Source organism: Watersipora subatra, chromosome 1 (genome assembly GCF_963576615.1).
Source record: "Watersipora subatra chromosome 1, tzWatSuba1.1, whole genome shotgun sequence".
In the NCBI taxonomy this organism is placed as follows: Eukaryota; Metazoa; Bryozoa; class Gymnolaemata; order Cheilostomatida; family Watersiporidae; genus Watersipora; species Watersipora subatra.
The window spans coordinates 23,465,571-23,482,712 of NC_088708.1; the positions used below are offsets into that span (position 1 = coordinate 23,465,571).

The 17,142-nt window shown below is 35.5% G+C and overlaps 2 protein-coding genes across 2 annotated transcripts; both read right to left on the minus strand.

The window, feature by feature from the left end:
• Positions 1-392: 392 nt before the first annotated feature.
• LOC137385298 (M protein, serotype 6-like) lies at positions 393-1,811 on the minus strand. Its single transcript, XM_068071741.1, has one exon. It carries the CDS (start codon positions 1,809-1,811, stop codon positions 393-395), a length of 1,419 nt encoding a protein of 472 aa, XP_067927842.1.
• A 10,997-nt stretch (positions 1,812-12,808) lies between these two features.
• Positions 12,809-14,257, minus strand: LOC137385308 (uncharacterized). The gene has a single exon (XM_068071749.1). It carries the CDS (start codon positions 14,255-14,257, stop codon positions 12,809-12,811), a length of 1,449 nt encoding a protein of 482 aa, XP_067927850.1.
• Positions 14,258-17,142: the final 2,885 nt, after the last annotated feature.

A 17,142-nucleotide genomic window follows, 5' to 3' on the forward strand; every position in this document is an offset into this window, starting at 1 on the left:
AGGAAGCTATGACCCGATATAATTTTTAGATTAAGAGCTAGATACAGCAACCAAACATTTTAGTGTTTTGTTCCTCAAAGGCTACGAGAGTGAAAGGGATTTATAAAAATTTTCGAGCTCTTTGTTCTCGCTGCTTGCTTTTTGTGCTTGCTTTTCCATTGTAGGAACATTTGTGTCAGCATATGTCATTTATATTATTTTATACACTTTGACTCATAACATGGTGTTCAGTGTAGGACTTTACTATCTGAAGTACTGGGTACTCTCTAGTCTGTTTTGGCTAGCAGCAAGTGTGTACGTGTGGTGTGTGTTTGTGTGGGTGAGCGATGTTTTCATCCTTCTAAAAAAGTTAATACAAGGCTTGATTTCAAAGAACAATAAAATAAATATATTTACAATTCATACTGCTTATGCAGCTTTATAGCTCGCAAAATCTGTGAATAGTAAGGAGCGTCAATGTTTTTGTTAATTTTTGCAATTGCAAGAGTTAGTTCTTTCATGTACGTCTCAGGAAATCCACACCAATCAATTCTCTCTTTCTCAAAATTTTCTACTTCATCGTCACTATACTCTTTGTACTCACTGGCTGCACCTTCTGTGCTTTCTCTACTGCTACATGAGAATGTTTCTCCATTTAGTTCTTCCCGTGTTGTTTTCCCCTCATATTCTCCATCGTCCTTTCTCACTATTTTCCTTTTCAGTTCTCTCATCATATTTTCTTTTGTCACTGAAACTTCTCTTACATCATCGTTCCTCATCTGCATCTCATCATTCCTCATCATTATGTCAATTCTCTCTTTCTCAACACTTTCCACATCGTCAATATACCCTTCGTACTCACTGGCTGCACCTTCTGTGCTTTTTCTACTGCTACATGACAACATTTCTCTGTTTAGTTCTTCCCGGGTTGTTTTTCCCTCATATTCTCCATCGTCCTTTCTCGCTATTTTTCCTTTCAGTTCTCCCATCATCTTTTCTTTTGTCACTGGAACTTCTCTAACATCATTGTTCCTCATCTGCATCTCATCATTCCTCATCATTATGTCAATTCTCTCTTTCTCAACACTCTTCGTATCGTCAATATACCCTTCGTACTCACTGGCTGCACCTTCTGTGCTTTCTCTACTGCTACATGACAACATTTCTCTGTTTAGTTCTTCTCGTGTTGTTTTTCCCTCATATTCTCCATCGTCCTTTCTGGCTATTTTTCTTTTCAGTTCTCCCATCATCTTTTCTTTTGTCACTGGAACTTCTCTTACATCATCGTTCCTCATCTGCATCTCATCATTCCTCATCATGATGTCAATTCTCTCTTTCTCAACACTTTCCGTATCGTCAATATACCCTTCATACTCACTGGCTGCACCTTCTGCGCTTTCTCTACTGCTACATGACAACATTTCTCTGTTTAGTTCTTCTCGTGTTGTTCTTCCCTCATATTCTCCATCGTCCTTTCTCGCTATTTTTTTTTTCAGTTCTCCCATCATCTTTTCTTTTGTCACTGGAACTTCTCTTACATCATCGTTCCTCATCTGCATCTCATCATTCCTCATCATTATGTCAATTCTCTTTTTCTCAACACTTTCCGTATCGTCGCTATACCCTTCATACTCACTGGCTGCACCTTCTGCGCTTTCTCTACTGCTACATGACAACATTTCTCTGTTTAGTTCTTCTCGTGTTGTTTTTCCCTCATATTCTCCATCGTCCTTTCTCGCTATTTTCCTTTTCAGTTTTCCCATCATATTTTCTTTTGTTACTGAAACTTTTCTTACATCATCGTTCCTCATCTGCATCTCATCATTTCTCATCCGCAGTTTCCTTCTAAGTAACATTTTCCTTCTCCCATGATGCTTCCTCATCCCAGTCCTTTTTCTTTTCCCTGTTTAAAATCAGAAGCAATTTAGTCGCAAATTTCCAAATCAAATGTTCTGTGGTAATTGTATGTCCATCGTAATAAAAGCATGAATAAAATTCATATAACTTTGCTATAAAGAAAACTACTGTTGGCTCTTGACTCATTTTGATCAAGGGAACTGCTCAAGGCATTTAATGTCTGCGTTTCTTCAACTCAGTTTAGACTGAATGTTTTTTATTTTAGTTCAATTAGCTTGAAATAATCATAACTATTTCTTTTTTTTCATTCTTCTTACCGTGTCCATTCTTCATTCCTCTTTTCATCTTTGGTATCTCTCTAAAATTATGGTAAGATTGTATATTATAGTATTAGGATAAATATGTAAGCTATACAATTTTATAGTGGTAAGTCGCTGACTGCCTTCATGGACTTTCAAGTTGATATCTTCTCATATACTAGTGCTACATGATCCCTATGCCTTTGAAATAACTCAATCCATATATTTATGTAGCGATGTTCTCAGCAAGAGTTTTTTGTTAGTTTTATCTTTTAGGATCACTCTTACTATTACTATCATCTTAATACTTACCCTGTTAGCAGGTAATAGAAGAGCCTTAGCATGAACATTTTTCCGACGATGCCCCCCGTCCCTTCTACCAGCTTGAATATCTGATCATTGTTGTAAACAATGTTAATAACAAATATGTGAACAACTAAAATAAATCCACACACTACTAAACTCTCTTTAATCGCCATCTTGTAAGTGCTGACTCTGAATCCAAATGGTTGCTTTGCCTAGGTCTATCTTTTGATTGTTGTGCAGAAATACATTTGAAAATTTAAAAGTACACAACAACCTCCCTCACATTGTTACACAAAAGGCCACACTTGTGTAGCTTGTACCATTGCATTAGCCATGGTTTCAAGTGTGCCTTTGTAATTATCTTATTCAAAAATGAATGTAATGATTTCCATTGTACAGTTTTGAAATAAATAGAATCCACTATATATTATTGCACATAAAGCTTTATTGGACGTTTGAATTGGTGGGCAAGGTGTCATTATGGAACATATAAACTATGCATATTTATCTTTAGAAGTGTGTTGATTAATACATGTAGCCTTTGCGCAGCAACATGGTTTGCATCGATCGCTTGGAGTTGTTCTCTCCTTAAGAAAATATAATTTAAGTAAGAAGCCAGCGCAATAGATTAGTGCTTATCAAATGTCATAGTGCCTATTATGATATCACTTATTGCATTATTATTGTACATCTATTGCATAAGGCTGAACAATAATTATCTTTAGTCAGATGGAGTTTGTACATATATTATGTCATATAATTTAATATACAGAAGTACATTATATTTGCTGTTAGCTCTTCATCTGCGCTTAGTATTTAGAATAGAAACGGAGAGATGATTCAGAAAATTTGTGAATCTCTTAGGCATGATGAGACAATTTCTAGATGTGGCGGAAGATTGAAAGACAATACCATAAACTTATATTAACTATACTATATAGTATAAGTTATAGTATAGTTATATATATCAGTATAGTTAATTATATATTATAGTTAATAGGTCTATGGACCATATATATACTGACGATTGCGGACAGGCAGAGGTCTTTGATAGAAGACAAGAGAGAGATCCTAGAAGCATACTAATAGGCCTCGGAAAAGATAGTCGGGTCAATTTACAAAAACATATTGGAAGTACCCAGGTAATCTGTGTGACTTTAACAAAGAATGGCCTTGGAAAGCTTCCAGAACATTCTGGAGAACGCCTACCTGCAAACACTTATTAGCTGTGAATTCCTCACCTTAAAAAGCCGTACTCACTGGTATCTAATTTTCACGATGAAATTTTCGTCAACCTTTAGAGTCAACGAACAGATGAGGGAAAAGGAGAATGAAAAGCTTGAACTCTGAGAAGCACAAACTGTAAGACCTAACTTTATGGTGAGACTTACAGTTATTTTAAAAACATTTAAATGATTTCAAGAGTTTGAAATAGCACTGATCTCCTACTATGACAAAAGGAAGCCCACAAGGGACAGCAGCACCCCCTAAAGAGTGCGTGAGTCACTCCGAGACAGAGCAAAGCTATCCAGGGATACCAATGCCCCATTTTACTGTTGGAATGCAAACAGGCATGGAACAACCATAAAAAACTCAAACTGTCAGGATATGAGACCAGCTTAGCGCAGCAAGGGAAACTGGCTGTCAAATGGACATCTCGAAATAAAAAAAGTCTCTGTGTGCAGGACCTTCCAAAAACTTAGCCCAGTGTGAGGCTTATCATAGTTTTTATATTTGACTTGGAAACCATTTTATCATGAAATTTTAAGTAACTTGATTTAACAGATACCTTCTGTTAAGAGGCGTGTAGAAATGTTTTGTTTAACAGATTCGATTGGACATGTACATTTTAATAAATATGCTTGTACTGTATGTTGAAGTGCGATGTGAAGTTTGTACAGTTTAAACTAAACCATGGCAGTAGTTAATGTCAATTTTATTAGATAAAGAGGTACATACTATATGAAGATATTAAAGTTGCTGACAAATTGAAGAATATTACGATGAATCTACATGTGTAACTAAAACCTTTTAGCAAATGATAATCACAACAACTTTGCGGTCTTATCATAAGTTTTAACACAAACATTCAATAAATATCAGTAGGATTCTGCTATGGAAATGAGGTTGTGAAAGGTATTGTTAATGATAATACTAAATAAATGCCCTGCGTGCACGAGTAATAAAATAATTACCTAGTGAATGTGAGTAATTTACCTCGTAAGCTTGTAACTTAAGCTAGTAAAATCTTTACTATAGTAAGAGCCACATAAGAAGCCAGCCTAATAAACGTTATGTTATTCTATGTTATATATTCAAATGCTATTCTCAAATATAACAGGACAGAACAAGCAGTTGTCCAACACGGTTCCTGATCTTTTCCCTGACATGTTAGACACCTGTCAATTGATAAGTTTACACTAATCGGAAACAGGGACAACTCCTCACAGCTTTTGCTCATCCAATAAGTGGAAGGCAGACTTGGCTGTGCTAAAGGCACCAGCGCAAGCCATTATCTTTAACTAGCAACTGGTAAGCGCTCATGTGTTCAACAACAACCACCATTCTCACGAACCAGGTGATCCATCATGTGTCGGAGGATTTGTAAATGTGTGAACTGTTACACTTTTAGAATTAAATTAATAAGGAATGTGGATTAAATGATAAAATAATGATAAAATATATATAATAGTAACAACTAACAAAAAAAGGTTCATAACAACATTTTGCTGAAATATGTTGTACTACAATTCACTTACCATAAATTTTTGTGTATAAGCCGCACCTGTGATCCTAAAAGTTTGTTTGAAAAGTTGTTGTGCGGCATATACACACACAGTGTAAAAATTATACATGCAAGCTTTTTACTACATTTAAGGTTAAGGTAACGTCATGCAAGAAACTTGATGTTACATGTAATGAAAAGATATAAATATAACTACAGCAGACTCTCCTTCAAACGTAAATAATCCGTTCTGGGAACGTTTACGTTATAGGGATTTTATAATATACAAACAGTAAAATAGTAAAACAAGTAAATTGCCTAATTCATTTTAAGATCCTCCCAAACTCACTCCTTTGACTCTTTTAAAAGGAAAAATCAAGACTTCACTTTTTAATTTATGGACTGTACAGCAACTGCAGTATTGATGGTTTGTATCGACATGTTTTTTTTACTTCTCATAAATTTCACTCACAGTTTATGGTTCACAAATTCGGTAATTTGACAATAAGTCAAGGGAAACGTACACTTTCAATGTCAATTTACATGGGTTCTTTTCATTTTGTCTAAACAGTCATGTTTATTGCGATAGATAGAGCGATATATTTAAGCAATACGCTACTTACAAGAATTTCAATTATCAAATTGAATTCGACATTTTGCGCTAACTTGAATCGGTACGTTATAAGGAATTATTTTTATTGAAACAAAAACTTTGGTAATGGTGCATCTTAGATTGGTACAATGCGCATACAATGCATTCGCAACGAATCTACAAGGCACTTGCAAAGCACAAACAATGTAGATACAACGCGCATACACTATCATTACAACGCACATACAACGGTCTGTCAGCTCATGCGCGCCAAACAGCTCGCTCACACACCGCACGGACGCAAAAAAACGGCATCGCAAATGCATGGCTGCAGCCTTGCAATTACGGTAATCACTTTTCAAACAGTCCAAAAATTACAGTCGACAATTTACAGTGACCACCATATCTCTCATTGTTATGTTAAACACACCTACTATCATATCTCACACCGTTATGTTATACACACCTATGATCATATCTCTCACTGTTACGTTATACACGCCTACTATCATATATCACACTGTTATGTTATACATAGCTACCATCATATCTCTTACTGTTATGTTATACACACCTACCATCATATCTCTCACTGTTATGTTATACATACCTACCATAATATCTCATTGTTATGTTGTACACACCTACTATCATGTCTCACACTGTTATGTTGTACATACCTACCATCATATCTCACAGTGTTATGTTATACACACCTACCATCATATATCCCTGTTATTTTGTACACATCTACCATCATATCTCTCACTGTTATGTTATACACACCTATTATCATATATCACACTGTTATGTTATACATAGTTACCATCATATCTCTTACAGTTATGTTATACACACCTACCATCATATCTCTCACTGTTATGTTAGACACACCTACTATCATATATCACAATGTTATGTTATACATACCTACCATCATATCTCTCACTGCTATGTTATACACACCTACCATCATATCTCTCACTGTTATGTTATACATACTTACCATCATATCTCTCACTGTTATGTTATACACACCTACCATCATATCTCTCATTGTTATGTTATACACACCTACCATCATATCTCTCACTGTTATGTTATACATACCTACTATCCTATCTCTCATTGTTATGTTCTACACACCTACCATCATATGTCTCACTGTTATGTTATACATACCTACCATCATATCTCTCACTGTTATGTTATACATACCCACCATCATATATCTCACTGTTATGTTATACACACCTACTATTATATCTCTCACTGTTATGTTGTACACACCTACCATCATATCTCTCACTGTTATGTTATACATACCTACCATCATATCTCTCACTGTTCTGTTATACACACCTACCATCATTTCTCTCATTGTTAAGTTCTACACACCTACCATCATATCTCTCACTGTTATGTTATACATACCTACTATCCTATCTCTCATTGTTATGTTCTACACACCTACCATCATATCTCTCACTGTTATGTTATACACACCTACCATCATATCTCTCACTGTTATGTTATACATACCTACCATCATATCTCTCACTGTTATGTTGTACACACCTACCATCATTTCTCTCATTGTTACGTTCTACACACCTACCATCATATCTCTCACTGTTATGTTATACATACCCACCATCATATATCTCACTGTTATGTTATACACACCTACTATTATATCTCTCACTGTTATGTTGTACACACCTACCATCATATCTCTCACTGTTCTGTTATACACACCTACCATCATTTCTCTCATTGTTACGTTCTACACACCTACCATCATATCTCTCACTGTTATGTTATACATACCTACCATCCTATCTCTCATTGTTATGTTCTACATACCTACTATCATATCTCACTGTTATGTTGTACATACCTACCATCATATCTCTCACTGTTATGTTATACATACCCACCATCATATATCTCACTGTTATGTTATACACACCTACTATTATATCTCTCACTGTTATGTTGTACACACCTACCATCATATCTCTCGCTGTTATGTTATACATACCTACCATCATATCTCTCACTGTTCTGTTATACACACCTACCATCATTTCTCTCATTGTTACGTTCTACACACCTACCATCATATCTCTCACTGTTATGTTATACATACCAACTATCCTATCTCTCATTGTTATGTTCTACACACCTACCATCATATCTCTCACTGTTATGTTATACACACCTACCATCATATCTCTCACTGTTATGTTATACATACCTACCATCATATCTCTCACTGTTATGTTGTACATACCTACCATCATTTCTCTCATTGTTACGTTCTACACACCTACCATCATATCACTCACTGTTATGTTATACATACCTACCATCCTATCTCTCATTGTTATGTTCTACATACCTACTATCATATCTCACTGTTATGTTAAACACACCTACCATCATATCTCTCACTGTTATGTTATACATACCTACCATCATATATCTCACTGTTATGTTATACATACCTACTATCATATCTCTCACTGTTATGCTATACATACCTACTATTATATCTCTCACTGTTATGATGTACACACCTACTATCATATCTCTCACTGTTATGCTATACATACCTGCCATCATATCTCTCACTGTTATGTTATACATACCTACCATCATATCTCTCACTGTTATGTTATACATACCTACTATTATATCTCTCACTGTTATGATGTACACACGTACTATCATATCTCTCACTGTTATGCTATACATACCTACCATCATATGTCTCACTGTTATGTTATACATACCTACTATCATATCTCTCACTGTTATGCTATACATACCTGCCATCATATCTCTCACTGTTATGTTAGACACACCTACTATCATATCTCTCACTGTTATGTTATACACACCTACCATCATATCTCTCACTGTTATGTTGTACACACCTACCATCATTTCTCTCACTGTTATGTTATACATACCTACTATCATATCTCTCACTGTTATGCTATACATACCTACTATTATATCTCTCACTGTTATGATGTACACACCTACTATCATATCTCTCACTGTTATGCTATACATACCTACCATCATATCCCTCACTGTTATGCTATACATACCTACCATCATATCTCTCACTGTTATGCTATACATACCTACTATCATATCTTTCATTGTTATGTTATACATACCTACCATCATATCTCTCACTGTTATGTTATACATACCTACTATTATATCTCTCACTGTTATGATGTACACACCTACCATCATATCTCTCACTGTTATGTTATACATACCTACTATCCTATCTCTCATTGTTATGTTCTACACACCTACCATCATATGTCTCACCGTTATGTTATACATACCTACCATCATATCTCTCACTGTTATGTTGGACACACCTACTATCATATCTCTCACTGTTATGCTATACATACCTACCATCATATCTCTCACTGTTATGCTATACATACCTACCATCATATCTCACACTGTTATGTTATACACACCTACTATCATATCTCTCACTGTTATGCTATACATACCTACCATCATATCTCTCACTGTTATGTTGTACATACCTACCATCATATCTCTCACTGTTATGCTATACACGCCTACCATCATATCTCTCACTGTTATGTTATACATACCTACCATCATATCTCTCACTGTTATGCTATACATACCTACCATCATATCTCTCACTGTTATGCTATACATACCTACTATCATATCTTTCACTGTTATGTTATACATACCTACCATCATATCTCTCACTGTTATGTTATACATACCTACTATTATATCTCTCACTGTTGTGATGTACACACCTACAGCTATCATATCTCTCACTGTTATGTTATACATACCTACCATCATATCTCTCATTGTTATGCTATACATACCTACCATCATATCTCTCATTGTTATGCTATACACACCTACTATCATATCTCTCACTGTTATGCTATACATACCTACCATCATATCTCTCACTGTTATGCTATACATACCTACCATCATATCTCTCACTGTTATGTTATACACACCTACTATCATATCTCTCACTGTTATGCTATACATACCTACCATCATATCTCTCACTGTTATGTTGTACATACCTACCATCATATCTCTCACTGTTATGCTATACACACCTACCATCATATGTCTCACTGTTATGTTGGACACACCTACCATCATCTCTCTCACTGGTATGCTATACATACCTATCATCAGATCTCTGACTTTTATATTATACACGCCTACCATCATATATCACTGTTATGTTGTATTCATTATACCACCATATATCATTGTTATTACTTACTAACGAAACTTAAAGGTTGACTTGCAACAAAATTCACATTACAGTTATTTGATATCAACAGATTCACCATCTCTTACGCTGCTGTGTTGAACAAGCAAAATATGTGGAACATTGATTACAAGCTCTTAAAAGCTAAAAAAACGAACAGTTGATTGCAGCCATCACGAAAACGCCGTAGAATGGAATTCATTTCCAAAATGGCTCAAATGGGACATAAATCGAAAAAGATGGCTTCTGTTTACACTTTCATGCAAACTCATTCGCTGAATTATTTTCACAATTATACTTCATGCATTCAATAAAACCATGTCTATTGTCATTACGCATCTATTATATCATAATTGTAAAGCTGTCATTTGAGCACCGATATCTCAAAATCTGATGTGAAAATTCGTTTCATTTTTTAATCTTAGCTCAAAGAAGTGCAAATTATCCTCTTATGAACATGAGGAACCTGTTGGTCACCTGCGATAGTCGAAAAATGCTGCGGAAACTGTTCGTACGATTTGGCAGAAAGTGTGAGTCACTTGATCAGATTACGGCTAGGTGATTAGACCAGGCTGAAACGGTAATGTAAAGCAGCGAGCATTTATATTTGATACGGGCTTTCCGGTAGAACCCGAAGAATTTGACCTAAACTAGTGCTACGAGGCGTTTCATATCGAGCCTTTTATTGGCCTTTAATTTCACATGATAACATCACGTGTCAAAACAATAACCAAACTGTTGGAGTACGACAGCCAAATAAAGAGATTCCAAACTACAGTGTTTTTGTGACGTTTTTTAGTTTTCAAAAGCTTGTAATCACATTTCCACATATTTTGCACGTACAACACAGCAGAGTAAAGCATGATGAACTTTTTTGATACTAAATACCTGTAATGTAAGTTGCGTTGCAAGTAAACCTTTAAGCTTTGAGAGAAAATCTCAAGTTCCTTGTCTCCCAATGTGTTTAATCTTGTACTCAATATTGTAGGTAGGTCGACTTAAACTCTCTCAAATGATCAATATTCACTCCCTTCGCACTGGTTACTAGCAATGAAATTTAAAGCGTTACTTTGTTCTTTCTCTAACTCACCCTTCAATATTACAGTAATATTGATAAGACACTAGCAACTGATACATATATACAGACTTGTCAACAGATCAGAGAAGTTGATCTTCTCACACTTGATTGGTGAACTAACATAGCACGGTTTACCCAATCTTGTCTACCTAATCATCATTGAGTGTACTTACCTAGTTGGTATTATGATTAGTCTAACTTACTAGATAAGTTCAAAGTAACATTTCAAGCGTCTGGGACACTTTGGTTCTTGTAAAACAGTAACTATTATAATTAGAGATACATTATAAGTAATCACGCAGACTTGGACATATCTATAAACTCGGAGTTATCCTCTTTATGCCCATTGCTCTACCAATTAGACTTATTATTAGAGGATGACTCTAAGTATGTTGATGAAACTGTACTAAACTTACCACATGCTTCTAAATTATGCATAATATGTATTACCCAACATATAACTTTTTATTTACATCTTTTGCAGTTCCCACTCCAATTACTTATTCTGAATGTGTATCAGTTAGGTAAGTAACTGGCTCCAATTTCAGCATACCCCTACTTAGAGAAGGTTAAACGTGTCTCTTGCCTAACAGAAGACAAGAATAAGAAGTCTTGAGTTCTTCCATCTATTCAGGGCACTAAACTTGTTAAGTTGTCTGTGAGTAGCTCTAACTTTACACGCTTGTTCTGAGTACTTTAGAATATTCTATGAAGAATTGAATTGCTTGTACTTTATGTTGCGCAGTGTTGATTGAGGAAATCAGAGTAATTTATATGTTACTAAATAAAGCATATGGAGGACTTAATACCGTGATCACTCACTACTTCATGCCTCCTCATTCGTACCCTCACTGCATCAAAGATTTCTCAATAGTTTGCATTACTATTGTGAGTGTCACGAAAGGGAAAGGCAAAGGCAAAGATTATGTATTTTTGACGATGGCTCAAATAAATGAAAAAAAAAGCTATGACCCGATATAATTTTTAGATTAAGAGCTAGATACAGCAACCAAACATTTTAGTGTTTTGTTCCTCAAAGGCTACGAGAGTAAAAGGCATTTATAAAAATTTTCGAGCTTTATGTTCTCGCTGCTTGCTTTTTGTGCCTGCTCTTCCATTGTAAGAACATTGGTGTCAGCATATGTCATTTATATTATTTTGTACACTTTGACTCATAACATGGTGTTCAGTGTAGGACTTTACTATCTGAAGTACTGGGTACTCCCTAGTCTGTTTTGGCTAGCAGCAAGTGTGTACGTGTGGTGTGTGTTTGTGTGTGCGTGTGTGTGCGTGTGAGCGATGTTTTCATCCTCCTAAAAAAGTTAATACAAGGCTTGATTTCAAAGAACAATAAAATAAATATATTTACAATTCATACTGCTTATGCAGCTTTATAGCTTGCAAAATCTGTGAATAGTAAGGAGCGTCGTTGTTTTTGTTAATTTTTGCGATTGAAAGGGTTAGTTCTTTCATGTACGTCTCAGGAAATCCGCACCACTCAATTCTCTCTTTCTCAAAACTCTCGGCATCGTCACTATACTCTTCATACTCACTGGCTGCACCTTCTGTGCTTTCTCTACTGCTACATGACAACGTTTCTCCATTTAGTTCTTCTCGGGTTGTTTTTCCCTCATATTCTCCATCAAACCTTTCTCGCTATTTTCCTTTTCAGTTCTCGCATCATCTTTTCTTTTGTCACTGAAACTTCTTTTACATCATCGTTCCTCATCTGCATCTCATCATTCCTCATCATTATGTCAATTCTCTCTTTCTCAACACTTTTCGTATCGTCAATATACCCTTCATACTCACTGGCTGCACCTTCTGTGCTTTCTCTACTGCTACATGACAACGTTTCTCTATTTAGTTCTTCTCGGGTTGTTTTTCCCTCATATTCTCCATCATCCTTTCTCGCTATTTTCCTTTTCAGTTCTCGCATCATCTTTTCTTTTGTCACTGAAACTTCTCTTACATCATCGTTCCTCATCCGCATCTCATCGTGTCTCATCATTATGTCAATTCTCTCTTTCTCAACACTTTTCGTGTCGTCAATATACCGTTCATACTCACTGGCTGCACCTTCTTTCCTCTCTGTACTGCTACATGACAACGTTTCTCTGTTTAGTTCTTCCCGGGTTGTTTTTCCCTCATATTCTCCATCGTCCTTTCTCACTATTTTCCTTTTCAGTTCTTGCATCATCTTTTCTTTTGTCACTGAAACTTGTTTTACATCATCGTTCCTCATCTGCATCTCATCATTCCTCATCATTATGTCAATTCTCTCATTCTCAACACTTTCCACATCGTCAATATACCCTTCATACTCACTGGCTGCACCTTCTGTGCTCTCTCTACTGCTACATGACAACGTTTCTCCATTTAGTTCTTTTCGGGTTTTTTTTCCCTCATATTCTCTATCGTCCTTTCTTGCCATTTTCTTTTTCAGTTCTCCCATCATCTTTTCTTTTGTCACTAAAGCTTCTTTTACATCATCGTTCCTCATCTGCATCTCATCATTCCTTATCATTATGTCAATTCTCTCTTTCTCAACACTTTTCGTATCGTCGCTATATCCTTCATACTCACTGGCTGCACCTTCTGTGCTCTCTGTACTGTTACTTGACCAAATTTCTCTGTTTAGTTCTTCCTGGGTTGTTTTACCCTCATATTCTCCATCGTCCTTTCTCGGTATTTTCCTTTTCAGTTTTCCCATCATCTTTTCTTTTGTCACTAAAACTTCTCTTACATCATCGTTCCTCATCCGCATCTCATCATTCCTTATCATTATGTCAATTCTCTCTTTTTCAACACTTTTCGAATCGTCAATATACCCTTCATACTCACTGGCTGCACTTTCTGTGCTTTCTCTACTCCTACATGACAACATTTCTCCGTTTAGTTCTTCCCGGGTTGTTTTTCCTTCAAACCTTTTATCGTCCTTTCTCGCTATTTTCTTTTTCAGTTCTCCCATCATCTTTTCTTTTGTCACTGAAACTTCTCTTACATCATCGTTTCTCATCCGCATCTCATCATTTCTTATCCGCAGTTTCCTTCTAAGTAACATTTTCTTTCTCCCATGATGCTTCCTCATCCCAGTCCTTTTTCTCTCCCCTGTTTAAAATCAGAAGCATTTTAGTCGCAAGTTTTCAAATCAAATGTTCTGTGGTAGTTGTATGTCCATCGTAATAAAACCATGAATAAAATTCATATAACTTTGCTATAAAGAAAACTACTGTTGGCTCTTGACTCATTTTGATCAAGTGAACTGCTCAAGGCATTTAATGTCTGCGTTTCTTCAACTCAATTTAGACCGAATGTTTTTTATTTTAGTTCAATTAGCTTAAAATAATCATAAATATTCCTTTTTTTCATTCTTCTTACCGTGTCCATTCTTCATTCCTCTTTTCATCTTTGGTATCTCTCTAAAATTATGGTAAGATTGTGTATTATAGTATTAGTATAACTATGTAAGCTAGCTATACAATTTTATAGTGTTAAGTCGCTGACTGCCTTCATAGACCTTCAAGTTGATATCTTCTCATATGCTAGTGCTACATGATGTCTATGCCTTTGAAATAACTCTATCCATATATTTATGTAGCGGTGTTCTCAGCAAGAGTTTTATGTTAGTTTTATCTTTTAGGATCACTTTTACTATTACTATCATCTTAATACTTACCCTGTTAGCAGGTAATAGAAGAGCCTTAGCATGAACATTTTTCCGACGATGCCCCCCGTCCCTTCTACCAGCTTGAATATCTGATCATTGTTGTAAACAATGTTAATAACAAATATGTGAACAACTAAAATAAATCCACACACTACTAAACTCTTTTTAATCGCCATCTTGTAAGTGCTGACTGTGAATCAGTATGGTTGCTTTGCCTAGGTCTATCTTTTGATTGTTGTGCAGAAATACATTTGAACATTTAAAAGTACAGAACAACCTCCCTCACATTGTTACACAAAAGGCCACACTGTGTAGCTTGCACCATTGTATTAGCCATGGTTTCAAGTGTGCCTGTCTAATTATCCCATTCAAAAATTCATGAAATGATTTCCGATGTACAGTTTTGAAATAAATAGAATCCACTATATATTATTGCACATAAAGCTTTATTGGACGTTTGATTTGGTGGGCATAGTGTAATTATGGAACATATAAACTATGCATATTTACCTTTAGAACTGTGCTGATTAATACATGTAGCCTTTGCGCAGCAACATGGTTTACCTCGATTGCTTGGAGTTGTTCTATCCTTAACAAAATCTAATTTAAGTAAGAAACGAGCGTAATAGATTAGTGCTTATCAAATTTCATAGTGCCTATTATGATATCACTTATTGCATTATTATTGTACATCTATTGGATAAGGCTGAACAATAACTCTAGTCATATGGAGTTTGTACATATATTATGTCATATAATTTAATATACTGAAGTACATCATATTTGCTGTTAGCTCTTTATCTGCGCTTAGTATTTAAAATAGAAACTTCAAACGGAGAGATGATTCAGAAAACTTTTGACTTTCTTAAGCATGATGAGACAATTTCTAGATGGGGCGGAAGATTGAAAGACAATACCATAGACCTATTAACTATACTATATAGTATAAGTTATAGTATAGTTATATATATCAATATAGTTAATTATATAGTATAGTTAATAGGTCTATGGACAATACTGACGATTGTGGACAAGTAGAGGATTTTGATAGAAGACAAGAGAGAGACGAAGATCCTAGAAGCATAATAATAAGCCTCGGAAAAGATAGTCGGATCAATTTACAAAAACATATTGGAAGTACCCAGGTAATCTGTGTGACTTTAACAAATAATAGGCTTGGAAAGCTTCCAGAACATTCTGGAGAACGCCTACCTGCAAACACTTGTTAGCTGTGAATTCCTCACCTTAAAAAGCCGTACTCACTGGTATCTAATTTTCATGATGAAATTTTTGTTAACCTTTAGAGTGAACGTACAGATAAAGGAAAAGGAGAATGAAGAGCTTGCACTCTGAGAAGCGCAAACTGTAGGACCTAATCTTATGGTGAGATTTACAGTTATTTTAAAAACTCTTAAATGATTTCGAGAGTTTGAAATAGCACTCATCTCCTACTATGACAAAAGGAAGCCCACAAGGGACAGTAGCACAACCTAAAGAGTGCATGAATAACTCCGAGACAGAGCAAAGCTATCCAGGGATACCAATGCCCCATTTTACTGTTGGAATGCAAACAGGCATGGAACAACCATAAAAAAACTCAAACTGTCAGGATATGAGATCAGCCTAGCGCAGCAAGGGAAACTGGCTGTCAAATGGACGTCTCCAAATAAAAAAGTTTCTGTGTGCAGGACCTTCCAAAAACTTAGTCCAGTGTGAGGCTTATCATAGTTTTTATACTTGACTTGGAAACTATGAGGATATGAGATATGAGGACCAGGACTGTCAGGATATGAGACCAGCCTAGCGCAGCAAGGGAACTTGGCTGTCAAATGGACATCTCGAAATAAAAAAAGTCTCTGTGTGCAGGACCTTCCAAAAACTTAGCCCAGTGTGAGGCTTATCATAGTTTTTATACTTGACTTGGAAACCATTTTATCATGACATTTTAAGTAACTTGATTTAACAGATACCTTCTGTTAAGAGGCGTGTAGAAATGTTTTGTTTAACAGATTCGATTGGACATGTACATTTTAATAAATATGCTTGTACTGTATGTTGAAGTGCGATGTGAAGTTTGTACAGTTTAAACTAAACCATGGCAGTAGTTAATGTCAATTTTATTAGATAAAGAGGTACATACTATATGAAGATATTAAAGTTGCTGGCAAATTGAAGAATATTACGATGAATCTACATGTGTAACTAAAACCTTTTAGCAAATGATATTCACAACAACTTTGCGGTCTTATCATAAGTTTTAACACAAACATTCAATAAATATCAGTAGGATTCTGCTATGAAAATGA